Source organism: Myotis nattereri (assembly GCF_964212035.1).
Source record: "Myotis nattereri genome assembly, chromosome: 19".
NCBI classification, from domain to species: Eukaryota; Metazoa; Chordata; class Mammalia; order Chiroptera; family Vespertilionidae; genus Myotis; species Myotis nattereri.
The window spans coordinates 21,177,747-21,204,908 of NC_138095.1; the positions used below are offsets into that span (position 1 = coordinate 21,177,747).

The window sequence follows — 27,162 nt, forward strand, 5'->3', positions numbered from 1 at the left end:
TGGATGACCTGTTGCTCTCCCACGCTGCCGGCATTATTGGAGTAAATGCTCATATGTGATTCAACCCTGTCTCTGCTTCATTGGCTCAAGTAGTGACAGGCAGCCCGGACCCACTGGTTGTGCAGCTGCACTAGGACCAGTCCCCTCACCCACCTGGGTGTTCACTGCTCCTAGTCCTGGGACGCGCCCCCTCTTTCTCTTCACCTTAACGTGGCTTGAGTTTGCAAGCCTGCTATTTGGCTTTAAATTTCTTCCTTGGGCCTGTCACCTGGGAATGTCTTCCCCGTTTCAAGCCCAATGCGCATTTAATTGTTCTGTTATGTTTTATTCAGGACGTCCCTGTGCGCTGCTGTCTGCAGTGGCTCCTTCTGTGAGTGACTGAACCCTGAGGTGTAATTGTTCCCCACCCTACCCCCGTTTCTCCCACCAGACTGTGGAATCTTTGAAGACGGAAATTGTGCCCACATTGTCTCTGGTCCCTAGCTCAGTACTAGACACAAAACAGTATGCTGTGTGCTACATGGATGCTTAACGGATGGAGGGTGGCAACGTTTATACAGTTATTTCTGCAGCTGTAGGAAAAAGGCTTCCTTCATCATTCTAAGCAGAGATAGTGTGCTTAGAAGGAGTCATTGTTCTAAGGGGCTCAGTAACAGGTCATTACAACACCTATGTGACTGTGTTTTTCCTAACATTCCTCTTCTTATTTATTTATATACTTTTTAGGGAGAGTGGAAGAGAGAGGGAAAGGCAGAGAGAAACATTGATGTGAGAGAAGCACATCGATTGGTTGCCTCCTGCATGTGCCTAGACGAGGGCCTGGGCCGGGGAGGAGCCTGCAGCCGAAGTCCATGACCTTGACCAGAATTGAACCCGGGACTCATTGGTCCACAGGCCGATGCTCTATCCACTGAACCAAACTGGCTACGGCATGTTTTTCTCAACATTCTAACATGTTTATTAAGTAACTACTATGTAGATTCGGGCCCCCAACAAGAAAGATTCAGGTGATGTGACCCTGAGAAGGAATTTAGCTGCTGAGAGGAACTCCCCATGGTCAACGGAGGATCTCAATTGTATGAATAGTAAGAGCCTCATGGCCATTGCTGGCAGGGGCTCTACACATGCTCTGTGCACCGGGGAGAACCGCAGACTGAGCTCTTGGCTTCCTGCACACGTCCTGCTTTTCTTCTGCCTTCTGAGTTTTTTTAATACTTTCTGTGTCACCCAGTGCACATGAGCCCTGGTTTCACCTGCCTACCAATGGACTGAGACCTACCATGGCCAATCAGAACCACAGAAATTGTATCCTTATTTGCATCTACACCAACCAACCAGAATGTCAGGATTTGGACCAATCAGAACTGTATAATTTGGAAACCTCGTCGGCATAAAATTGGGGATTTAGGCAGAAACTTTCTCTGTAGAAGATGGCCTCTGTTGTATCTTGGTAGAGCACAATGAAGGTGGCTACCCAAAATGATTTCTGCTGGGCTGCAGCTCCGTCTGCTCAGATAAATGCTCTTTGCTCTTTATGACAGTCTAAAGTTAACGTTGGTTTACAGAGTAGGCCCTCCGAAGAACAAATGTAGAGACGGACATAAGCCCTGACCCCTGGTCCTCCAGCTGGAGGATGTGATAGGGAGAGCCTGGCTGCCTGGAGATGCAACAGAGGATCTCGTGTTTGCCATGATTTCATCGTGGAGAGGACTGTGTTTGGAGGAAAATGTTTAACAGGCCAGTGTGGGAGAGCAGCTATGTCTCCAGGGAACTTGAGCATTGAAGTGAGGCAAGGGTTGCATTCTTCTGGTGAAGCTGGGGGGGGTGGGGGGGGGAGGGAGAGAGAGAGAGGAGTGGAGGCAATGGGAGGGTCAAAGCTACATCCATGCTTCATGATGTCACCAAAGAGAGTAGAATGCTCCTGCCACGGGGTTAAAAAATTAAAAGCATTTGGACAGAATTAGAATGAGATCATGAGAAACTCAGAATCACTGTGGTATTTTTACGAAACTTTTTCAGAAATTGATAGCTAAGGTTCATAAAAAAGCAAAGAAGCACAATGGATATTTTTAGAGCTCTATATCCAGTCATCAGAAAATAAACATCACCACGATGAAAGGTCAAGCAGAAATAAGAGAAATTAGGAAGTATCTGGAAGCGAGTGACAATGAAGACACTATGTAGCACAACTTGCAGGATGCAGCTCACGGAGCACTTAGAGAGGAAGGACCGTCTTGAGGGCATACACTAGAAAAGAAAAAAGGGTGAAAGCGGTATTGAACTCTAGAAGTCTGGGGAGGACTACAGAGGAAAGATGGCGTCGCCATACAATGTGGTAAAGTGTAAGATAGATGCACATGCAATGCAGCGTATTGTGGCAGGACAGAAGGGGGCCGCTGAGTCATCTTGGAGGGAACAGTGGGGTCAGAAAATTCTTCCATCAGGAGGACACGATAGGAGCTTCGAGTGGCTCCCAGAGGACATGTTAGAGCTAGGAAACTGACGGGGCTTAGGGGGCGGGCAATGCAGGCAACAGGGACCACGTGGGGAACTTCAGACTTGAGAGAGCCGGACACGGTATAAAAGTTCAAATTACTCAGGGTGTCTAGATTCACGGGTCTCGCTGAGGATGTCCTAATGACATGTCATGGCATAATGTTTGCGACAAAATGGCTTCTTTTTTCCAGCCACGACTTTTTCAGGGAATTGAACTGCAGGCTGAAGGTCAGAAGGAGCCGCCGCAGAATGGAGCAGAATGGCCTGAGCTGATGTTAGTTCTGCAGGACGCAGGCGTCTTGCGTTCATTCATTCCACAGATATGTATTGAGCACCTGCTATTGTTCCATAGCCTGTCCCGCTCGCCATTTTGAAAAGAAAGCGTTCTCTAAGTGCTCCACGAGCTGCATCCTGCAAGTTGTACTACATAGTGTCTTCATTGTCACTCGCTTCCAAATACTTCCTAATTTCTCTTATTTCTGCTTGACCTTTCATCGTGGTGATGTTTATTTTCTGATGACTGGATCTAGAGCTCTAAGTTAGATTCAGAAGTTTCGTGCAGGTTCCTGGAGACCAGGAGAACACCCCAAATGAAAAAGGATGAAGCTTATACTAAGCTGGTGGCAGTCGGGTGGCCACCCCATGAGGGTGCACAACGAGTATTTAATGCTTAGCGGAGCTCCTTGTCCCTCCCGGGGTCTATGTTGGGCAGGAGCTAGCGCTAGGCCTGGAGGGCACTGGCCAGGGCAACTCTAGAGAACAGTGACCGGCCAGAAAACAAAGCCTACCTTGGAAAAACGACTGGGAAAAGGCGAGACATCAGCGTGTCAGGGTGTGGAGTCCTGGAGGTATTCAGGGCCTAGGTGCTCTGTTGGCTGGGAGTGGCCATCCCCACTGGATACGTCTGCTGCGCTCTTGAGCGCTGTGAGGACCAGACATCACCCTGGAGGACCAAACCTATCCGCTCCTCCCAGTCCCACATTTTGTGGGAATTTAATTCCACCGGACGAAGGAGAAACTCGAGAGGCTTACCTAGAGCATTATTTGATCGCTTAAGAGGCATGGTATTGCCCTGGCCGGTTTGGCTCCGAGGACAGAGCGTTGGCCTGCGGACCGAAGGGTCCCGGGTTCGATTCCGGTCAAGGACACATACCCTGGTTGCAGGCTCCTCCCTGCCCTGAGCCCTGGGGGCTCATGCAGGAGGCAACCAATCAATGTGTTTCTCACATTGATGTTTCTGTCTTTCCCTCTCTCTACTCTCCCCTCCCCCCCCCCAAAAAGAAAATCAATGGAAAAATATCCTTGGTTGAGAATTAACAACCACAACAAAAAGAAGCATGATATTGAATAATCTCTGGGGGAGGGGGGCGCTTCTCTAGTATAATCCTCGTCCTGCTAGACATCTGGAAGTGGAATCAGACGCCCCTATTTCCTGTCCTGAAACAGTTTCTCCGCATGGGCAGCCAGAAAAGATCGCCTTCCCTCCTGGGAAGGAAACGGCACAGTCACCGCACCAGGCCCCTGGGCCCATAGCGCAAACCCTGTGGGAGGCGTTGACCTTGCAAGGGGCTCTGAGGGGGTGCAAGGCCCCGGTCTCTGGCTGGTGCCCCCGGAAGGAACACCGGATGGTAAAATCTGTGTGAAGAGAAAATGACCTCTGATGGGAAGGTTAGGAGGAAAATACCCCCAATCTGTAAGCAGAGTAGTCGAAGTGTCCTGGAGGCACACCCCACCCCTAATCTTCTCACCCTGGGCTTGGATTTAGGACAATTCAGATACTGTGCGTGCATGTCTGGAACCTTTTCCTGTGGCCTCAGCGGAAGCACTGATTAATAAAAGTTTCCCACCTTTGCCCCAGGCCAGTGGAAATATTCTTTAGGTCAAGTAGAGAGAGAGAGAGAGAGAGAGAGAGAGAGAGAGAGAGAGAGAGGGAGAGAGAAAGACCCGGTCTGTTTTATCTCACCCTGTGTCCTTCCTGAAGGTCTGTAGAGTGTTGTTTACTAGCTGTCCCCGTCACCTTCCCCTGGCTTTGGGACGGGCACCCAGCCAATCCCTGCTTCTTCACTGCCTCAAAGAAACAACTTGGGCCCTAGCCGGTTTGGCTCAGTGGATAGAGCATCGGCCTGCGGACTGAAGGTTCCTGGGTTCGATTCTGGTCAAGAGCACACGCCCGGGTTGCGAACTCCATCCCCAGTGTGGGGCATGCAGGAGGCAGCCGACCAATGATTCTCTCTCATCATAGATGTTTCTAAACTCTCTCTCCCTCTCCCTTCCTTTCTGAAATCAATTGAGGGGCGGGGGGGGGGGGCGGAGACTCTCCAGGAATATTATAACCATTTTGCCCGATCTGAACTAAAATAGTAGGAAAGGGAAGGGACATGGGCAATAAACATAGACGGAGAGCCTAGTATGTTCCAGACCTTTATCTCAGATGATTCTCACACGGACCATTTGAGGTGGATATTGTTCTCCCTGTTTTACAGACAAGGAATCCAAGGCTTAGAGGAGGTAGGTAACTTCCCCAAATTTATGAAAACGAAGAATTTGAATCAGGGCCCATCAGACTCCAGAGCCCACGTTCCCCTTCCCGTGACTGCTGCCTCCCGGACTTCTCCAGTCCGTTCAGAGGCGAGTCCCTCGGGAAACCCCCCTTTCCGTTTGCCACATAAGATTTGCACTTTATGCTGCCACAGAAACGGATTGCAAAATGCTCTTGCTCAAGTTTAGCACAAGCATATGTCGTTCACTGAGCTCTTTTAAGAAACGTATGTCTCCTGAGTAAGCCACACACGAGAAAGAAGCACGTTCAGTTGGATAATGTGATGATGGAAGCACAGACTCCACAACCCTGCTCACTAGCAGTGATGGCGAACCTATGACACACGTGGCAGAGGTGACACACGAACTCATTTTTTTTTGGTTAATTTTTCTTTGTTAAATGGCATTTAAATATATAAAATAAATATCAAAAACATAAGTCTTTGTTTTACTGTGGTTGCAAATATCAAAAAATTTCTATAGGTGACACGGCGCCAGAGTTAAGTTAGGGTTTTTCAAAATGCTGACACGCCGAGCTCAGAAGGTTCGCCATCACTGCACTAGATGCATCCAAAGCTCGGCTTCCCTTCTGAACAATGCACTCCTAAGGAGGAGCAGGCCACCTGACAGCCAAGGGCATCCGTCCCTGTCCTGGTGCATCGCTAATTGGGCTCCATTGCAGGACCGTGTCTCTCAGTCGCAGACTCCATCTGGGGAGGATTATCAATGTTTTACAATGAAGTACCTGCATCCCCTCTCGTAGGAATCTCTGCTCCTGATAGAAAATTCATGGTGCCTCTCTGTGATCTTGTTCTGACTTTCAAAAGATCTCCTAGGACAGAAGACCATTTAATTAACAGAGCCATTTCATCGTGCGGGCGCAGGCAATCCGGCAGGAGAAAGGGTGCATTGATTTCTGAAAACTGTCCTCTGTCCACAGTCAGACACCATCTCACACTTCCCAGGTAAAAAAATGGTTCCTTCAGTTAGGCAAGGATGCTGGCGGTCTAACCAGGAGTGACAGGAAGTACTAGAGGAAAGCGAGAGCAGAAGGAAAAATAGTCCATGGGCCGAAGATTAATTTTTCTCTTTTAATTTCTCTATTATGTGTTTGATGAAGGGAGAGAGACCACCACCACAAAATAATTTTTACATGTTTGCCACAGGCCAGTGGAAATAGTCTTTAGCGATGTATTCATTTAACTTGTGACTTTGGGACTGGAACAAAAAGAAGCTTTGGGAAATGAAAGACAAATGGAATCATAGTAGGTGATTGAGTTGTTTTTTTAAATTTTTATTCTGTCTTCATGAGATTTGGAGGAATGTAATTACTTCATACTCACAAAGGTTTGAGCCATTATAAAGCATTTGGAACATAAACTGGGCAACAACCTCAATCTATATCATGTTTTTTTTGATATTTGCATATATTATAAATTTTAAAATATATATCATTTAGTACATATGTAAATTATACACACATACTGTTCTATGTTGTAAAAACTAAAAACACTAAAATAAATTTAGGATGGCTCTATGAAAAATTGAAGCCCTTAAGTTATACATGAAAATATATTAGTTGTTGGAAATTAACATATTTTACTAATCACTAAACTCAACATTAGGTTTTAATCATTTCCTGGAACATTAAAATGTACTTTCTATATTAGATATAATACATGCTATTTCAAAATTTTCCATAGTATTAAATGACATTCAAAACCACCTGCATCCTTAGGTCCAGTTTCCAGGATATTTTATCCTTCTCTTCCTTCATCTTATCACTTGTCCTCAAAAGATTTTGCTCCATTTTTGCTCCCTAGCCTTACCATGTCCCAATATTCAGAAACCAGAGCAAATAATTAGTCTGAATTCCTGCAGGAAAAAAATTAGGTATACCATCATTCTTTTATCTACCACAGAAACAAATTATGCTTATTTTATTTTTATCATTATTATTTTTTAAATATATTTTATTGATTTTTTACAGAGAGGAAGGGAGAAGGATAGAGTTAGAAACATTGATGAGAGAGAAACATTGATCAGCTGCCTCTTGCACACCTCCTACTGGGGATATGCCCGCAACCAAGGTACATGCTCTTGACTGGAATCGAACCTGGGACCCTTCAGTCCACAGGCCGACGTTCTATCCACTGAGCCAAACTGGTCAGGGCTTTATCATAATTTTTAGTCTTCACCTGAGGATATTTTTTCCATTGATTTCTTGAGAGAGTGGAAGGGAGGGAGAAGGGTGCAGAGAGAGAAAAACGTCTATGGATGCGAGAGAAAGAGAGAGAGAGAAAGAGAGAGAGACTGGTTGCCTCCTGCGAGTGCCCCTACCAAGGCTGGGGAACCTGCAACCCAGGCACTTGCCCTTAACCAGAAATCAAACCCGTGACCCTTCAATCCTCAGGCCGAGGCTCTAACCACTGAGCACCCGGCCAGGGCTATGCTTATTTGAGGATGTCATTTTTATGTACCGTAAAATATACGTGTTGGTTATGTTTTATATAGATTTCTGAGCTTTTTCCTTTCATCAGATTTGAAGTTGGGCAATAATGCTTCCAAGATAACTGGGCTGCATCCTTTTTTGTAAAATCAGAAGCTCTTAACTTTTCCAAGTTTTAATTGAGCGCTCCCGCTCCGATCTGTAGTGATGTCTTCAGCTTATAGCTGTGGAAATTCACCCCACCTCATTCTTGAACATCCTTCTTTACTTCCTCCCACCCAATTCACTGAAACAGACCCTGTGGGCCCAGGTCCAGGGCATCCCTGCATCCATAGTAACCAGACTTCAGCTTTCTTTGTCACCATGGTGACGGCTCAGCCGGCCCGTTGGTCGCCATGGTAACTGGGGGCGGGTAGCAGGGTCCGGCGGGCTGGGCGCATGCGCGCGCGCGGGGAAGCCTGGCCGCGCCGCACGCTCGCGACCCCTCGTATTCTCTCGACATGGCGCTGCGGCGGCGGCGTCGGGGGCTCCTGCTCCGCGCGCGGCTGCCCGACTTCTTCCTTCTGCTGCTCTTCAGGGGTGAGTGTGCTGCTGCCCGTGGGAGGGGGGGCCGGGGGGCGATGGGAGCCGAGCGGGCCGAGCGGCTGGAGCCCATCCAGGCGGGAATAGCGGTCCCGGCCCGGGCTCCGCGGCGGAGAGGACTCGGGTCCCGGGGAGAGGATTCGGGTCCGGGCCTCGAGGCGGGGTCCGGGCGGGAGGCCGGGCTGCTGTGGCGGAGCTGGGCCCGACCGGGCGCGGGACCCTGCGGGGCACCCTGCGGGGGACCCCGGCGCGGGCGGCGCGCGGAGAGGCCGGTGGGCGGCCTGCGGGGTCCCCCGGCGCCCGCCCGGCACCCACCGGGCTCCTGGCCCCGCTCCCTCCGGCTCCCTTGGGTCGCGCGGTAAACAAAGGGACTCCGCCGGGGCGAACGCAACTTTCGTGCGAAGAAAACGGCGCGGGTCTCACTCCAGGACTCGCCGGTCTCCCGCCCGAGCGAGGAGCGCGCGCAGACCCCGACCCGGCGCCCGGGGGGCCGCTCCGATCGGGGCGCAGCGAGGCGCCGGGGAGCCCGGCGCGCCCTTCCCACTGTCGGGAATTCCCACCAGAGTCGCGTGTCCCGGGACAGCTGGACAGAAGGACCGAAATAGCTTCCGAGGAGCGAGGGCGCGCGTCCTGGGCCCGGGGCGCTTGGGAACTAGCGTGTTCTTGGTCTTTTTATAACAACTTGGGGAGCTGGGTTTCCCTAAGCCACTGGCTAGATAAGAAAGCGAAGACCGAAGGCCAGTCTCTATTCCAGGTCAGGGGGGCAGCAGACACCACCCCATTCCCACCACGGACTGTACCCCACACTTCTTCCCCGGGTCTGCGGTCGTTTCATTGTCTGGCTTCCCTACCATTGTCCTCCCGTGATGTTTTGCGGAATATGCAAGTGAACACGCGAGGGGACTGTCTCAGAATTGGGGGGGGGGGGGTAGGGGAGGAGAACAAAGCATTCCTGTGTGTGATGCGCATTCACGTGCAAGTGCCCACAACGGTGGCAATGAAGGGGGGAGGGGGTGTGTGTCCCTGGGACAGAAGCTGGGAAAACGGGGCTCTGTGATGAAGGATAGCGTTTCAGGGGGGAACTATCCACCCTAGACTTTGCCTGGAAGTCATTTCCAGAAAGGTACGTGGCCGAGTGATCTAAGTGGCCGGAGGCTAGCCGGGGGACAAGGGTGTCAGGAATGCCCGGCTCCCGGCTTCGTCGGTCACACGGACACTGTCCTATTCACAGAGGGAACAACTCCCTATTGTTGCAGAGGGTCCGCGCACATGAAAGCTGGCAGTTTCTATTGCAGGAGCCATTGGCAGTTTCGTTCAGGAATGAGTTTCAACGCGGTGTTTTTTTGTTTTGTTTTGTTTTGTTTTTTAAATAAAACTGGAAGATGCTAGGGACTTCACAGACCCATAATCTCTTAGCCCTCCTGGAGGAGCTCGTTGGTGGCTTTCTTGATTTAAAGGGCTGAGATTTACCTGGAGAGCAGGGGAGAAAGGATCCCATGTTGCAAAATAGGACCAGTGACAAAGAATCAAGGTGGTAGGATGTGTTAACTCTCTTTGAAGGGACATACGTATTTATTCAGGAGGGAGCTCTTTTTCCATTAATTTTTTTTTAAAAAAATGTATTTTGTTGATTTTTTTTACAGAGAGGAAGGGAGAGGGATAGAGAGTTAGAAACATCGATCAGCTGCCTCCTGCACACTCCCCACTGGGTATGTGCCTGCAACCAAGGTACATGCCCTTGTCCGGAATCGAACCTGGGACCCTTGAGTTCGCAGGCTGACGCTCTATCCACTGAGCCAAACCGGTCAGGGCTCTTTTTCCATTAATTTATGTTCTAAATATATTTCTAGGAGCTTGAAAACCGTATTCTTCCACAAGTCATGATAGCTGTGTCTTTTTAAAAAATTTACTCTTTAATTGCTATTGCTTTTTTGTATTCTTATTTAAAAAAAACAAAACACGCTGGGTTCCCAGTATAATACAAACATTCTGTATTCGTTTCCTTTAGTCAGGCTGGATTATAAGAATTTAACATGTATTAATTCATTTAATACTAATAACCACTCTAAGATGTTTGCTATTACTTTTTCCCATTTTGTGAATGGAAAAACACACACAGAAGCACAGAAAAATTCAGTAACGTGCTAAGGGAGATGTAATTTGGAAATCTTCAACAGTTGGTGTTAATCCAGTTTTTGGTTTCTTGTATTATTCCATTTGATAGTGGCGTTCTTATTATGGATCAGTTTAACCGAATTATCAAATGTTCAGAGCTATGTGGTTTGTATATAAAATATTTCTTTTGTCGAATGGGTGACAGGTGCAATTCAAGTTTACAAATGTTCTGCCATATGTCTTTTTAAAAAAAGATTATTACTGTCAGGCTCCCAAATCTTGGATGTCCTAGAGCAGCGGTTCTCAACCTGTGGGTCGCCAACCCTTTCACAGGGGTTGCCTAAGACCATCGGAAAACACATATATAATTACATATTGTTTTTGTGGTTAATCACTTTGCTTTAATTATGTTCAATTTGTAACAATGAAAATATATCCTGCATATCAGATATTTACATGACGATTCATAACAGTAGCAAAATTACAGTTATGAAGTAGCAACGAAAATAATTTTATGGTTGGGAGTCACCACAACATGAGGAACTGTATTAAAGGGTCGCGGCATTAGGATGGTTGAGAACCACTGTCCTAGAGGGAAGTGCTCCATTTAGCATTAAAACAGTAACAGTTTGCATTCTTGGGAAAGACAGTGTGCTGAAGCCTAACAAAATTTGAAAATCAAAACTTCCAGGATGTTTTTGAAAAAGAAAACAAAGGGAAAAAAAGTTCTCAACTTTCTATTTGCATGTGTTTGAACTCTTGAAACATTTTTTAAAAAATAACCCATTTTTTAATGCTATTTTAATTCTTTTAAATGGTCTGCTAGGTGTGATCATGATTGGAAGGTGCGTGTATTTTCAGAAAAACAAGGACCACCTGCTGATGCAAGCAGCGCCTCACGGCAGCTGTGACGCTGATGACTGTTTGCTAGGCATTTGTTCTTGGTGCTTCAGGCTAGGGAGCCCGATGGATAGCTGTTAGAAACACGTAATCGTAAGAAATGGCGGTTACATCCCGGAGGAATGATCCTACACCCAACTCCTAGGCTCGCTGCAGCTTCTCTAAAGGCGGCCCCGTAGGGTAGGCTTAAATCCGTTCTTTTGAAGGAAACCAGATTTGTATTAAGCACAGTTTCTGAAAGGACCAGATAATGTAACTGAAGAAGCGGTGGATTTAGTACATCCAACTGGCAGCTGTTAGAGATGTGATATTAGCAAATTCCTTCTCTATACATTCTCTGGATTTTTTCAGAGCACAAGTGGAGTAGAAGAAAGGAAAACACGTGTGAAGGAAGTTAGGATGTATGGCGTCTGCTGAATGATACCCTAGTCATGAAGTTGCATTCTTTCTCTCTTCAGTTTGTTCTATTGGTGAGAGTTACCCATGTGTCCCCCACCCCCCCACCTTTGCATACCTCCACCAGGCTCCGGATTCACCCCAGGCCTTCACTTGTCTATTGTCTGCATCCGTATATGCATATAAGTTCTTTGATTAATCTCTTCCCCCCAGCTTCTCTTTTTTAAGCTATGTTTGCAATCAGGTGGTGTGAATATGATGCTGTTAGAGCTGCATGCAGATTGCAAGTCTTCTGTATCTACCCTCTGAAAGCTAACTGTGTGCACATCGCCTCGCTGGAGTAGAGATCGGAAAGCTTGGGCAAGCACATTCTTTTCCACGTAGTTTAGCAAGGACAGTACCGACTCTGGAAGTCGACAGTGATATCTAAAGCCTTCATTTACTGCTTCTGCCACTTGCCTTTTCACACAGAAAGCATCCTGAGAATGAGTCCTGGTCTCCATGATAAGGAACGCTGCCCTATTTTGTGTTGGTGTGTTTTCTTTGTTTTTAAGGAGTATCGATGATGGGTTATATATTTCCTGTGAGTAGTTAATATGTACAGCAGGGGTTTCAATGCTGGTTGTGTAGAAACATCAAACATTAAAGTAGATATAGATATAGGTATAGATATAGATATAAATATAGATATAGATATAGATGTGTGTGTGTGTGTAATTGATTTCAGAGAGGAAGGGAGAGGGAGGGAGAGAGAAATATCAATGATGAGAGGGAATTATCGATGGGCTACCTCCTGCTCAAATGGAGCCTGCCACCCGGGCTTGTGCCCCGACCAAGAATCGAACCATGATCTCCTGATTCATAGACTCAGGAGACTCATAGACTCAACCACTCAGCCACGCTGGTCGGGACAAAACATCAAACTTTTGAATAAATTAGGAGCATGCGGTCTTTTTCAACATCACCTTTTGTTTTCAGAGAATCCCAAGGCTCCTTTGGTTCAGCCTTCTTCCTGCACATCGTTGCCAAAACCCAAATCTGCCATATCCGTGCTGTGTGCTTTGCCCCAGCTCCCAGCGATCCTCGCCTGTCTCACTGAGCAGAGCTCTCCGTCTGGCTCAGAGCTCTAGTCCAGTTCAGTGCAGTAGAACATCCTGAGTATCTGTAGTGTGCCACCTGCTGCACCGTTCTTCATGCTGGGGGTGCAGAATGAAGACAGCACCCCCAGCCCTCGGGGGGAGCCAGGATGAGTGCATTGTCAACTATATTGGGCTTCAGTTGTTGGGTGCAAATGCATTTTATCTTGTCAGCGATAGAAAAAGTTTGTTGAGAACAGAGGCTGAATTGAATTTCTCTTGTCTCTTTTCAGAGATGATTAGAGTAACTATTCTCGTTGTCACTTGAAACTCAGTTAACATTTCTTAAACACTGCCTATGTGTCCAGGCCTTTTGAATGCTTCTTATCTTAGTTCCAGCGGCCCAGAAACTTTGAGAAATTCTTAGTTTTTACCACAGTAGTGTCTGTGGAAGAAAAAGAAAGGCAAGTGTTGCTTGACTTGGTTTAGTTTAAAAATCTTTCTACCATCTACTCTGTGCAGTTATACAAGGTTAAGAAGAAGAACATGGGAAATGCTTATGTTATAATTTAAGTGGCACAAGCTGCAAGTATGATTAGTATATATCAAGTGGTTACAATTACACAAGACATCTAATGCTTAGGGGGCGGGAACCTGGAAAAAGTGAATCAGAATATTGCTAGGTGCTGTGTTTGAGTGGTACATCTCATGGCCCATGGTTTTCTACTCTTCCCTTTTCCTAGCCGATGCTTTCATCTTTTTTTTTTTGAAGTTTTCTTTAATGAGGATGCTTTTATATAATGGAAAGAAGTGCGTTTTGTCTTGGCCTCGAATGGATAAATAGTGGGTTTTTAAATTTGACACTAGTAAGGATTTTATTTTAAAATGCGGGAACTTAATTTCACATGGTAGCATGTGGATGGTGCCTTTTGCTAGCCCCTTGGTGTCAGTCACAGTGGATGAAGGAGGGGCCGCCTTGAAGTTCAGTTTGCATTCTTCGTGACTCATCGGAGAGATTTGCTGTCATTGCTTTTGGGTGGGGAAGCCAGCTGTGTCATCCCCAGCAAATGGTTAACTGGAAAACTAAAAGAGCTGACGAGAGCACTTGTCTCCCCCCTTCTCCTGCCCCCCCCCCCCCTTTATGAACTAACAAAATCATCTGAGTGGTGGCGTCGGTCTGCCTGTTTAGTCAGCCCACGTTTATCGAGCGCCTGCTTTGTGCTGGCCCGGCCACTCCTGGAGGGCCTGCCTCTCAGCCGTGGGCGAGGGGAATGCCAGACAAATGGACTTCCTTGGACAGCCGGCGCCGAAAGGTGTTTCCTGAAGTAGCCTCAGCCGATGGCCCTTATCAATTCTTCCTGCCACCACGGACTTCCTTGCTGGATATCTTCTCTAAGAACGTGGTTAATGTCCTCAGAATGAAGTGCAGCTGTCGGGAGGAGTACAAAACCAAGAGTGCACAAACCCTCAAACAGCTGCCTTTTTTTTTTCTTTTTTCTTTCCCCCTCTAAGGTATCTCGACCGGGTGCTGGAACTTAATCCGTGAATTCCTATTTACCTGGGAATCTCCATTTTCATGGCAATAAAGCTTTCCTCGGGCAAAACAGGGAAATGTAAGATGAACTCTTTTCCATTCCAGAAGGAACATGCAATTTAGATAGCTAACAGTAGCATTTAGGGCAGTGATGGTGAACCTATGACACACGAACTCATTTTTTTGGTTGATTTTTCTTTCTTAAATGGCATTTAAATATATCAAATAAATATCAAAAATATAAGTCTTTGTTTTACTATGGTTGCAAATATCAAAAACTTTCTCTATGTGACACGGCACCAGAGTTAAGTTAGGGTTTTTCAAAATGCTGACACGCCGAGCTCAAAAGGTTCACCATCACTGATTTAGGGTAAAAGGTTTCTGTATTGAGATGTGTAAGCACTTGTTCTGGACTGGCCTCGGGGAGGAGAATTTCAAGACGGAGTGGACTTGCAGGAATAATTTTGATTTACAAAGTGCAGATTTGGGAGGAGGAGGTGTTGAGGGCCAATTAAGGCGGGGGGGGGGGGATAGTATGCGCAAAGGTGTGGAGTTGGGAATCCATATGTTGTATTTTGGGACCAATGTGTTATAATGATAAAAATATTAACCGCTACCATTTATTGAAAACGCTGTGTCAGGCATTGTGCTGATAGCTTTACCTGGGCTGTCTCCATTGATCTCAGCAGTCAGTTTTTGGCGATTTCATTTTGCAACTGATGCCGAGGTTAATTACCTAGCCCAGGCCATAGCTAATAAATTGAGGAGCCAAATTGTCCATTGGAGAGAACATTAAAGAGTAACTAGATTGTAAAGCGCTTTCAGTGCCAGGCTAAGAAACTGGGGCCTTCTCATGTAGGTTGTAGAACTGTACTTGGCAGTTTGAAGCAGGGGAGTGTTCTGATCAAAGTGATTTTAGAAGTATCGATCTGATATTCAAGAAGACTGGAGAGGGAAGGTCAGTTAGGAAGGTACTAGAATAGTCAAGGTCACTTCATTTAGGAGAGCTCTCTTGGTGTTGAATTCACTTTTATTTATATTTGGAAATATGTTTGTTTCAATTTGTTCTTGACATATAGATTTACTGGATGCATAATTTTAGGTTGACAGTTATTTTGTCTTACAAACTAACGTTACACGGATGTATCCTGGTTTCCATCATTCCTGTTGCAAAGCCTTGTCATCTTGCAGTCATGGCATCAATCTTTCCCCTCAGCTACTTTAAAAATTTTGTCTTTGGCATCTGAAATGTTACTACAATGTGATTAGGGTGGATTTATTTTCTTTTACTTTCTTTTTAAATTTTTATTGCTTTCAGAGAGAAAGGGAGAGGGAGATAGAAACATCAGTGGTGGGAGAGGATCATTGATTGGCTGCCTCCTGCACGCCCCCCACTGGGAATAGAGCCTGTAACCTGGGCATGTGCCCTTGACCAGAATCAAACACAGGACTCTTGAGTCCGCAGGCCGATGCTCTATCCACTAAGCCAAACCAGCTAGAGCTGGGTTTCTTTTTAATGATTCTACTTGTTAATATGCTGTACTTTGTGTATCTGTGAGTTTATATCTTTCCCAAGAATTCTCAAGCATTACCTGTACTCATATTGCCTAGCTTCTCTTAGTTCTTTGCTTCTGGGATTCTGCTAAGATCTGTGCAGCCATTCTGTCTCCTAAGACAGTTAATGGTTTGGTCATAATTTCATATTCTTCTCTCTTTGTGCTGTTCTGGGTTATTTATTTACCTTTGCTTTACAGTTATTTTTTTTCCCAGCTGTATGTAATCTGTCATTTAACCAATGCATAGAGGGTTTTTTTTAAACCAATTAATACTACTCATTTCTAAAATTTTACTTTGTTCTTTTTATAATCTGGTTTCTTTTGCTTGCTCAGTTTTTTTATTCCTTTTTAAAAACTTTCATGTACAAATGTTTTATATTATTCATCCAATTCTTCAAGTATGAGAATTTCTTGCGGATCTAAATCTAATGTTTATTGTTTCTTATGACTTGCTGGTGGTGGTTTGTTTTTCTTTACTTGTAAACTGATATTTGGTTGATCTCAATCTGTACAAATCTGAGCCTGGCCCCAGGAAGCTTTGTGTGGGAGAGATCCTTCTACTGGGCGGCATTATTTGAAACTCTCAGGCTCAGCTTCTCTGCCTTCCTGCTGAGCCATGGGCGCAGTCTCCCCCCTGAAGTACTGCCCTCGGGGTCACACGCCACTCATCTTACTACTTTCTGGTTTCAGCCCACAGATATTGTATTTGTTCTTTTAAGGATTATCCTACTTCCTGTGAGCCCAGAGATACATTAAAGACTCTGATGTATGAAGACTCTTGTTGCTGGGGTATACAGACCTTTCAGAGTGTCAAATCCACTACACTGCTGGAAGCAGGAAATGCAGCTTTACTTAACCCCCACTCCCTTTTCAAATTTGTTATTTATTGATTTTTTTCTTTAGAGAGAGAGAGATCTTTGTTGTTCTATTTATTTATGCATTCATTGGTGGTTTCTTGTCTGTGCCCTAACCGAGAACCGAACCCCCAATCTTGGCATATATGGACAACGCTCTAACCCAGGGGTCCTCAAACTTTTTAAACAGGGGGCCAGTTCACTGTCCCTCAGACCGTTGGAAGGCCGGACTATAGTTAAAAAAAAAACTATGAACAAATTCCTATGCACACTGCACATATCTTATTTTGAAGTAAAAAAACAAAACAGGAACAAATACAATATTTGTATTTGCATGTGGCCTGCGGGCCGTAGTTTGAGGACCCCTGCTCTAACCGATAGAGTTAGCTGGCCAGAGCAACCTTTTACCCGTTTGATTAACATAAGAGTCACATACCTTTCTTTGCCTTGTTTTCTTTTCCAATTGTACTTGACATTCATTATTCTTTTATATTAATGTCAGGTGTACAGCATGGTAGTTAGACATAGTGGACGAAGTGATCCCCGGCACCATGCATAGTTATAGAGTACAAGTGAGGATTAAAAAACAAACAAAACTGTTTAGTGGGATGTAGACCCATTTTTAAAATTTGTGTTTTTCCCTTGCCCTAGGAGATATATCTGGAAAAAATATTACTAAGAGCCATGTCAGAGAGTTTACTACATCTGTTTTCTTCTAGGAATTTTATGGTTTCAAGTCTTACATTTAGGTCTTTAATCCACTTTCAGTTTATTCTTGTATATGGTGTGCGAAGGTGGTCTAGTTTTATTTTCTTTGCATGTATCTGCCCAATTTTCCCAGTACCATGCTTGAATAGACTGTCTTTATCTCATTACATTAGATTAATTGATCATATAGGCATGGGTTTATTTCTGGGCTCTGTATTCTATTCCATTGGTCTATGTGTCTTTTTAAAAATTAATATGTTTTTATTGATTTCAGAGACGAGACAGAGGAAGGGAGAGGGAGAGAGAGAAACATTAGTTGGCTGCCTCCTGCATGCCCCCTACAGGGGATGGAGCCCGAAACCGGGCTTGTGCCCCAACTGGGAATTGAACCAGTGATCCATTGGTGCATGGGACGATGCTCAACCAACGGAGCCACACTGGCCAGGGTCACACAGATCTGTGTGTCTTTTCATTCCAGTGCCTTGTAGTGGGTGAGATATGAAGTAGTGTGATAGTTCCCACTTCGTTCTTTCTCAAGAATGCTGTGGCTATTTGGGGTCTTTGGTGGTTCCACATACACTTTTTGATTATTTGTTCTACTTCCATGGAAAATGCCATTGGATAGGGATTTCACTGAATCCGTTGATTTTTTGGGTAGCGTGGACATTTTAATGAAGTTAATTCTTCCTCTCTATGAGCACAGTCTATGCTTTCCTTTATTTGTATTTTCTTCAACTTGTTTCTCCAGTGTCTTATATTTTTCTGAGTATAATTAATTGTTAAATTAATTCCTAGATACCTTATTATTTTTTGATGCAATTGTAAATTGGATTGTTTTCTTAGTTTTTTTTCTGGTAGGTCATTATTGGTCTATAAAAAGCAACCGGCCCAGCTGGTGTGGTTCAATGGTTGGGCATCGACCCATGCACAAAGATGTCATTGGTTCAGTTCCCAATCAGGGCACATGCCCGGTGGTGGGCTCGATCCCCAGTGGGGACCCTGCAGGAGGCAGCCGATCGATGTTTCTCTCTCATCGCTGTTTCTGTCTCTCCCTCTCCCTTTCTCTCTCAAATCAAAAACATATATATTTTTTTTAAAAAGCAACTGATTTCTGAAAGTTTATTTTATATCCTGCTACTTTACTGAATTTATTTATCAGTTCTAGTAATTTTTTGGTGCAATCCTTAGGGTTTTCTTTTCTTTTTTTTTTTTTTTTATAACATCCGGGACTAATCTTTTTTTTAAGGTTTTCTATAATTATATATTTCTATATATCATGCCATCTGCAAATAATGACACTTTTATTCTTTTCCAACTTGGATGCCTTTTACTTCTTTTTCTTGTCTGATTTGCTTGGCTAGGACTTTGAAAATGGACATTCTTGTTTGGGTCCTGATCTTAAGGAAAATTTCTAGTTTTCCCACATTGAGCAGGATGTTAACCGTGGGTTTGGTATATATGGCCCTTCTTATGTTGAGGTCTGTTCCCACTATGCCCGCGTTGCTGAGAGTTTGTATCATAAATGGTTGCGGAATTTTGTCAAATGCTTTTTTTCTGCATCTGTTGATATGACCATATGGTTTTTGTTTTTCATTTTGTTTATATGGTGTGTCATGTTAATTGATTGGCGGGTATTAAACCAGCCTTGCATCCCAGGATTTTGTTGTGGATATTTGTCTATAATGTTATTGTTTTGTAATGTCTTTGTCTGGTTTTGGAATCGGTGATGCTGGCCTCACAAAATGAGCCTGAGGGGCCTCTCCTCCTCGTGGATTTTTTGGAATACTTTGATAAAGATAGGTACTAATTCTTCTCTGAATGTTTGGTAAAATTCAGCTGTGAAGCCATCTGGTCTGGGGGTTTTGTTTGGTGGAAGTTTTTTTGTTTTGTTTTTTACTGAATTAATTTTGTCTGTGCTGACCCTTTAAAAGAATGCCTGGGTTTCCGGGAGCCGCCTGCCTCCCGCGGACGGACAGAACCCTTGTTAATTTTCACAGCGCGGTGTGTGGCTCCTCTCTCTGGCACTGGTGTTCAGGACTGGGGAGCCCAACCTGTGGCCGAGACCCCTCCCTCCTCAAGGGAACCTCTGCAGCTGAGACGTGGGTGTGGGGCCAGCCCATTCGCTTCCACTGGATGTGGCTCCTCCTTTGTATCCTTAGTTATAGGGCTTCTGTTCGGCTCGTCTTCAGGTGGTTATCCAGGTCGATTGTTCTAGAATCTAGTTGAAATTTTGATGTGGTCAAGGGAGAAAGTGAATTCCACCTACTCCACCAACTTGACTGGAACCTGCCAAGATGTTGCCTTTTTACAAACTGAAGGCAAGACCCTTAACCCGCAAAAGGTATGACTCACTTTATTGTGGTCTGACTCACTTCATTGCAGTCCTCGCTGTATTGCCGTGGTCTGTAATGGAAACCACAGTATCTCCGAGGGGTTGCCTGTACCCCACACATCACATCGAATTTAAAATGACTTAAAATGCAGATCGAGGCTTTCCAGAGTATCCATTTCAGTTGCACTTAAGAAGTGTGGCTCAAGCATTTTTTTAAAAGAAGTATTTTTATCGATTTCAGAGAGGAGAAGAAGAGAGAGAGAGAAACATCAATGATGAGAGAGAATCACTGATTGGCTGCCTTCTGCATGCCCCCTACCAGGGATTGAGCCCACAACCCGAGCATGTGCCCTTGACTGGAATTGAACCCGGGACCCTTCAGTCTGCAGGTCGACGCTCTTTCCACTGAGCCAAACCGACTAGGGCTCAAGCATGTTTAAAGGCCAAGGAAAGCAAGGGTTCTTTAGGTTCTCTGGTGAGAGCTTGGAGGGGTAGTGTGGAAGCGAGTGGGCAGTACCTCATTGGTAAATGTAGAGGACTTATCAATTTTTGTTTTGGTGTCAACATTTTAAATGTCTGCCACTACTTTTGATATGAAATGAAACTCAGAATTAATTTAAGGGGAGGGCTGGAGGATTAGATTGGGAGTGTAGAAGTGTCATCTCTACCACTTAATATGGATGTGCTCTAACGCGGTTATTGAACCTCAGCTGCCTCTTTGTGAGTCATCTCTTACAGTGGTGGCTCTCCGCTGGGAAAGATCTCGCCACACAGGACAGTTGGAAAGTTCTGGGGCATGTTTGATTGTCATGATTCGAGGTGCTGCTACTAGCATTTAGAGGCCGGAGATGCTGCTAAACATCCAACGATGCATCAGGTAGCCCCCAGACCAAGGGTTAGGTAGTCCCACATGCCAACAGTGTCCAGGCTGGGAAACCTTCCTTCTAGGGTCCTTCAGCCCTAAATTGATATGTCTGTATGAGCTGAGAGGAGTAAATCTTACCTTTTTGGGTAGAAAACTTAACAGAAGGAGTAAATGACTTGCTAAAATTAAATCGTCAATCGGTGGCAAAACACTTGTCTCCTGGTAAGGAGTCCAGTTATTGAGAAATGAGACTCGGCTTATAAGATCGTGCCTTCTTCCAGAGAAGTCCAGCATGAACAGCTTCCCAGGAAGAAGACTTTTTTTAAAGTCTCTTATCGAGCTGGGTCTGTAATAAGACAGATTCCAAGTTTTTGTTCTCCAATGGGAGCCTCAAACGTTTCAACAGCAGTGAATATTTCCAGACTCTCAAGATTTCAACTAACACTTTGAAATGAATATGAATATAATTTATGCGAGAGAGAGCTGGGAGGCCCGGATTTAATACCCATAATGCTGTAGTTGAATGCCCAACGTTTGGTTTACTTCGCATTTTTTGAAAGATGCTCTTTGTTCTTACACAGGGGCATTTGTTTGTTGAGCTATGGGGTGCTTTCCTTTTCTTCTCTACTCTCCCCTGCTTTCCCTTTACATGTAAAAGAAAAAACATGCCCTGCTCTGAAGGGCTCCTAACATTACATGGCACATTGACTCAGCCTACGAATCGCCTGTCACGTCATTTCACTGGGTGTTTGGGAAAAGGTAACACTAAACTTTCAGGTGGAAACACCCAGTGGAACTCAGTGGCCTGTTTATTCATTCATATGGCACTTTCTTTTCTTTTTTTTTTCTTTTTAAATATATTTTATTGATTTTTTACAGAGAGGAAGGGAGAGAGATAGAGAGTTAGAAACATCGGTGAGAGCCGAAACCGGTTTGGCTCAGTGGATAGAGCGTCGGCCTGCGGACTGAGGGGTCCCAGGTTCGATTCCGATCAAGGGCATGTACCTGGGTTGCGGGCATATCCCCAGTGGGGGATGTGCAGGAGGCAGCTGATCGATGTTTCTCTCTCATCGATGTTTCTCTCTCATCGATGTTTCTAACTCTCTATCTCTCTCCCTTCTTCTCTGTAAAAAAATCAATAAAATATATTTAAAAAAAAAAAAAAAAAGAAACATCGGTGAGAGAGAAACATCCATCAGCTGCCTCCTGCACAGCTCCTACCGGGGATGTGCCCGCAACCCAGGTACATGCCCTTGACCGGAATCGAACCTGGGACCCTTCAGTCCGCAAGCTGACGCTCTATCCACTGAGCCAAACCGGTTTCGGCATATGGCACTTTCTTGCCCTGGACTCATCCATTCTTAATAGCTATTTATCTACTAAGACGTTTATTTTCAGTGTAAACTCACTAATTTATATTGGCAGCTCCTTCCCTTAAAGATATGCTGGAATTTCCACTGAAACTTTTTATTATTCAAAGTTTGCTAGTTCAGGCACAAAAATTTCCTCCAGGCTTAAGATGCCTAGTCTTTATCTGCAACTATCACTGAACCATTATTTAAATCCAAGAATGTCAAAGAGAAATTTTTCCTTACTCTTGAAACTTAAGACTTGACTTTTGTTTGTTTTTTTGGAAAAATTCTGGACACTAGTACTTTGGATGAAATATCTTCCTCCCATATTAAAAAAAAAAAATTGAAAGCTTTCCACCTCATTAAAATAAACCATCAGGGCCCGGCTGGTGTGGCTCAGGGGTTGAGGGTCGATCCATGAAGCAAGAGGTCTCGGGTTCGATCCCCAGTCAGGGCACATGCAGGGGTTAACCAGTGAGTGTATGGCTGGGCGGAGTGATAGGTTAATGTTTCTCTCAAATCAATAAATAAAGTGGGTAGTTTGATAAGTTTGGCAGATATGTAAACTCTTTAACACCACAATCAAAACATTGACATCCACGACTGCCAAAAGCTTCTCAGTGCTTCCTGGTGATCCTTCCCTTTGGTCCCTCCATCTACACCCCCTCCCCCCTCCATCCTACCCTGTCCCCTGGAAGCCCCTGAATCTGTTTTCTGTCATTACATGCTGGTTTGGATCGTATAGAATTTTATATAAATAGAATCATGCCTCATGCATCCTTTCTTTTGATATTCATCCATGTTGCAGCACGCATTACTAATTCTTTTCCTTTTTATTATGAATCGTAGTATCGCATGGTATGGAAATACCACAGTTTATCTATTCACTGTTCATAGATATTTGGATTGTTTCCAGCTTTCAATTATTACCAATAGAGTTGCTGGGAAGAATTTGTACACACACATGATTTCACTCTCTCGGAAGTATCTGGGAATAGAATGGTTGAATCAAATGATAGGTATATACTTAAATTTTAAGAAACTACCAAACTGTTTTCCAAAGTGGTTGTACCATTTTACATTCCTACCTGCAGTGGATGAGAAATCCCGTTTTTGACATACTTATCCACATCTGATCTGGTCAGCCTTTCTAATTGTAGCCATTCTAATAGGTGTGTAGTGGTATCTTATTATTTTAATTTACATTTCACCATTGGTTAATAATGTTGAGCATCTTTTCTTGTGTTTATTTGCCTTCCATAAGGTCTCTATTGCAGTCACTCAGCGACCATTTTAGAGTGAACGCACCCATACACAATAAGTAAGTAAATGAATGGGTGTGGGTGGTTCTGTTGAAACTTCACTTGTTGAAGCAACAGCAATGCCACAAAAAATAGGAGCAGGATGTATACGGCCTTTCGATTGTAGTTTTCTGACTCCTGACATAGATGATCCTGCTGTTTGCAAATAAAGACAGATTTATTTCTTCTTTTCCAACCTGGATACTTGTAAAAATATCTTTTTCATGCCTAGTAGCCCTGGCTAAAACCTCTGATACAGTGTTGACTAGAAATGGTGGAAGCTTTCCATATGGTCAGTTTAGTCTGTATATGAATCAGGGGTCATCAATAAAAAAGTGTCCTACCTGTATGTTAGAGAAGAAATACCGGCTAGTTTATAACCTATTCTTCTACCTCCGGTGGACTGCACCAAAACTAATATGAACGTGTGAGGGCTCACCATTTTTAAAAGACCGCCCCCTCCACCTTCCCTGCTCTCCAACATCTCAGTCTCTCTCCACTGAAATATTTCATAGCAGTTAAAAACAACATATTAAAGCTTATATGCGGTAGTTTTTTCCCTCCTTTTCTTTTTCCCTTTTTTTATGCGGTAGTTTAAATAGTTTTTCTCTTGATGATGTCAGTGGGATAAAACAAAAACAAAATAACTAACTAGTCCCTGTCTTTTATATAGTGGTTCCCGGTGGGTTTCAAGCCAGAGCCCCCGGGGTGCTCCCCCCGTTCAGATGGTAGAGCAGGGGGTGCTGCCTGCCGCCTGCAGCATCAGTAATGAGGCCATTTGCATGCAGCTCTGCAGGATCCCAAGCCAGAGGGGCTCCGGGACCGGCTGGGGGGAAGGGGGGGGGTTTGCTGCAGTGCCTGCAGTTGATGCGGGTGTGATGTCGAACTGTTTCTCTATAGCGTCTGAGAGCACACTTCCTCTCTGGATGATCTGATACCAGAATCTGTGATCACACGGGAAAGTGGGCTGCAGGACTGGGCTCAGAGAACAGTTTTATGCCAGGGTCTTATTCTCAGGGCAGTTGTTAGGGGTAATTTATTTCCAGATGAGGTATTTTGCAGAACAAAAAAATGCCTTGACACATGTTCTCTGTTTAGTCAGACCTATTTGTCATGCCTCAGCGCCTCGGAGATGGGTCTCGTGGCCACAGACGGAGAATTTTATGTGTTCGTTTGCGCTCTAGGGCCAGGAGTGCTGTGCAGCGGGTCTAATTGGTCTGCGATTAGAAGAAGTGATAGTACAGGCTCCTGTGAAGATGGTGACCACCTCCCCACCGGGCCTTTAGCTCAGTCTGGTTAGTTACTTCATAGCCTCTTTCTGAACCATTGAAAAAATGGAGGAATCACTGCACTGTTACAGTAGAAGGGGAGCCATTATTCGGGGTGATTCTTTCCCCATTATTCCGGGTGTTTCTTTCCCTTTCCTTCTCTCCCTCTGCCTTCCCTTTCTTTACTCCCCCCTGCCTCACTCCTCTGCTGTCTTCCCCCCACCTTTACTTTCCCTTCTTTCTCCCTCTTCCTTTTCCCAGCCTCTAGTTTAGGACAGTTGATTCATGTTTCACCTGGTGATTTGATGCTGAAAGGGCATGAGACCTGGTCCTTCTTTTCTCCTTTTGGAATTTTGCCATAGCTTCCATTATGGCGACTGACTTCTTCCCCGTGACACTCCTGGACTTGCCCCGGGAGCTGTATACACCTCTCTGTTAGAGACGCAAGAGGCTGGGAAGTCCTCCAGGATAGTCACTTCTTCACACATTTCCAGCGAGGGTGGCTCGTGGATGGAATTCTACTCTGATGTTATCAGACTTGGTTAGTCAGACGCCTGGTCCAGAAATCCTTGATGGCTTTGGTTTGGAGATAGAATTAAATAGAAACAAGATCGTTTCAAATCAGCATCTCATCTGATGTCTCCTGCTGGCTTACCATTGGCATGCGACATGAGATTGCGCTACCTCTGAATTTAGGGGTGCCCCTGGAAGTTCTTCGTGGAGTGAGCATATGTGCAGTGAAATGACATACTTTTCTTCTAGATTTGAGAGTCAACACAAGAAGTGCCATAGTCGTCGTGTTAGGGTTCTCCAGAGAAACAACCAATAGGATGAGTAAAATAGAATAGCATTCATTTATTTTAGGTACAGATGGTTACTATGTATAAAGAGATTTGTGATAAAGAGCTGGTTCCTGTGGTTATGGAGGCTGGCGAGTTCAGTCTGCAGGGTGGGCCTCGGACTGAGACCCTGGATCGCTGAAGGAACAGAGGAGGTCTGGCCTCAGTCTGTTGGAGAAGTTCCCTCTGCCCAGGGAGGCTGTTTTTATTTTTTATTTTTAGGTGTTCATTTTTATGTTAAAGAGGGAGGAAGGAGGAGAGAGAGAGAAACATTGATGTCAGAGAGAGACATCAATATCATGCCCTCGATGTCCTATACACACCCCATTCAGAGATTGGACTCGCAACCTAGGGATGTGCCCTGACCAGGAATCGAACCCACGGCCTTCCGGGGCACGGGACGACACTTAACCACTTAACCAACTGAGCCACACTGGCCAGGCAGGAGGCTGGTCTTTCTTATTTATTCGTGCCTTTCTACTGTTTGGGTAAGGCCCGTCCACATAGGGAGGGCAATGTGCTTACTCAGAAGTTCACCAATTTAAATGTTAATCTCGTCCAAAAACACCTTCTAAGTTGACACATAAAATGAACCATCACAGCCCAATTTACTTGGAAGTCCATGATATTTGGTCGGGTCTCTTTATACTTTATTTTTAAGGGTCTCTTCGTATAACCATTTAGTTTAGCCAGAGTAACAATGGGCAGTCTTTACCCAGGGCTCCAGCTGGTCCTGTTCTTGTCAGAACTTACAGTTAGTTGATTTCCTGTGTATCCTTTGCTGTGTGTCTGGGTAAGTGGGTCTGGAAAATATTATTGACGGGCACTCTCTCCCCTGGCTGTTAAATTCCTTACAAAATTGGTTACAGAACTGAGACATTGTTGAAACGATGCCGTCTTTGGGGATATTTTCTTCTCCAAGATGGATTATGCCAGGCATGCACACAGAATAAAAATGTAAATATTCTCCGCTGGAAAGCCTGCATACCACTTTATATTTAGCCTTGGGCCCCAGTAGGCAGTGAGGTCCCACAGTGACTCACGCTAACGTGCAGCCACGCCGGTCTGCCCTGGTCAGGAAAAGTTTCTTTTGAGCAGACGACCAACTGGACAGAACGCCAGAGGCCGAAATAACTCTCTACAGCGCCAGACATGCACAAGCGATTTCTTAGCAGCACGTCGGACCGAAAGTGAAACATTTTCTAAACAAGTGTCTTTCCCCCTTGGTTTACAGCAATGCATATAAATCCAAACAAATTCCATTTTTCATGGAGAGTGAGACAGCCATTGCCTCTTCTCTCCGCTCTCTCTGCAGTGAACTAACAGCCATTGTGAACGGCAGAAAGAGGTCCCTTTATCTCCCAGGATCCCATTCAGCAGCCAGCAGCCCGTGTTGCTGTTTGGATTGGTTTTGGGGTTCACAGGGGGGAAAGACAGGTACTTTTCCCGTTGAGCCTCGATCTGTGTGGACGTGGCTGAGTGGTCAGCTTTGGAATTCCGCTGTTCATGGACTCGCCAGCTTCAGACACTTCACCAGAGTTAGACCGAGGCTCTTGGAAGAACGGGGGCCGAGACGGTCATGACCTCATCATCTGTTAGGCTTCCATGTGTTTGTATTGTGACATTTTATGTTCTCGGGTTCTTGTTCTTCAGAAGAGGGAAGGGAAGTAGAGAGCGCCCTTGTGCCCCCAGGAGGGCTGTGCTTTGGACACAGGTGGAGTGTGGGTTGGGCCCTGACGGGGTGACTTAGCCGGCTTCCCAGAGGGGGCTGCACGTGAAAACCAGGGGCAGTGGGGACACAGTGGAGATCTGGGCCTTTTCCAACCCGCTGAGTCGGAGCTTGGGGTATGTGAGCTCCAGGGGCTGAGGAGGTGGGTTAGGAAATGGCATTTTACAGGGCTTGTCTGGCGTCAGAGCCCAGACACTGGCAGAATTCCTGAAAGGTCTCTCCCAGCTGGAATAGGAAACGGCAGTTGTTGTCCACAGCTGCTAAACTGTTCC

General features: G+C 45.2%; 1 protein-coding gene across 1 annotated transcript in view; it reads left to right on the top strand.

The window, feature by feature from the left end:
- Positions 1–7,921: 7,921 nt before the first annotated feature.
- The window catches only part of JAM3 (junctional adhesion molecule 3), a 28,717-nt gene continuing 9,476 nt past the window's right edge, over positions 7,922–27,162 (top strand). Inside the window, exon 1 of the mRNA XM_081114143.1 lies at positions 7,922–8,062. Coding sequence (XP_080970269.1) covers positions 7,984–8,062 — 79 coding nt within the window. The 5' untranslated portion in view covers positions 7,922–7,983. The remainder of the gene's footprint in view (positions 8,063–27,162) is intronic.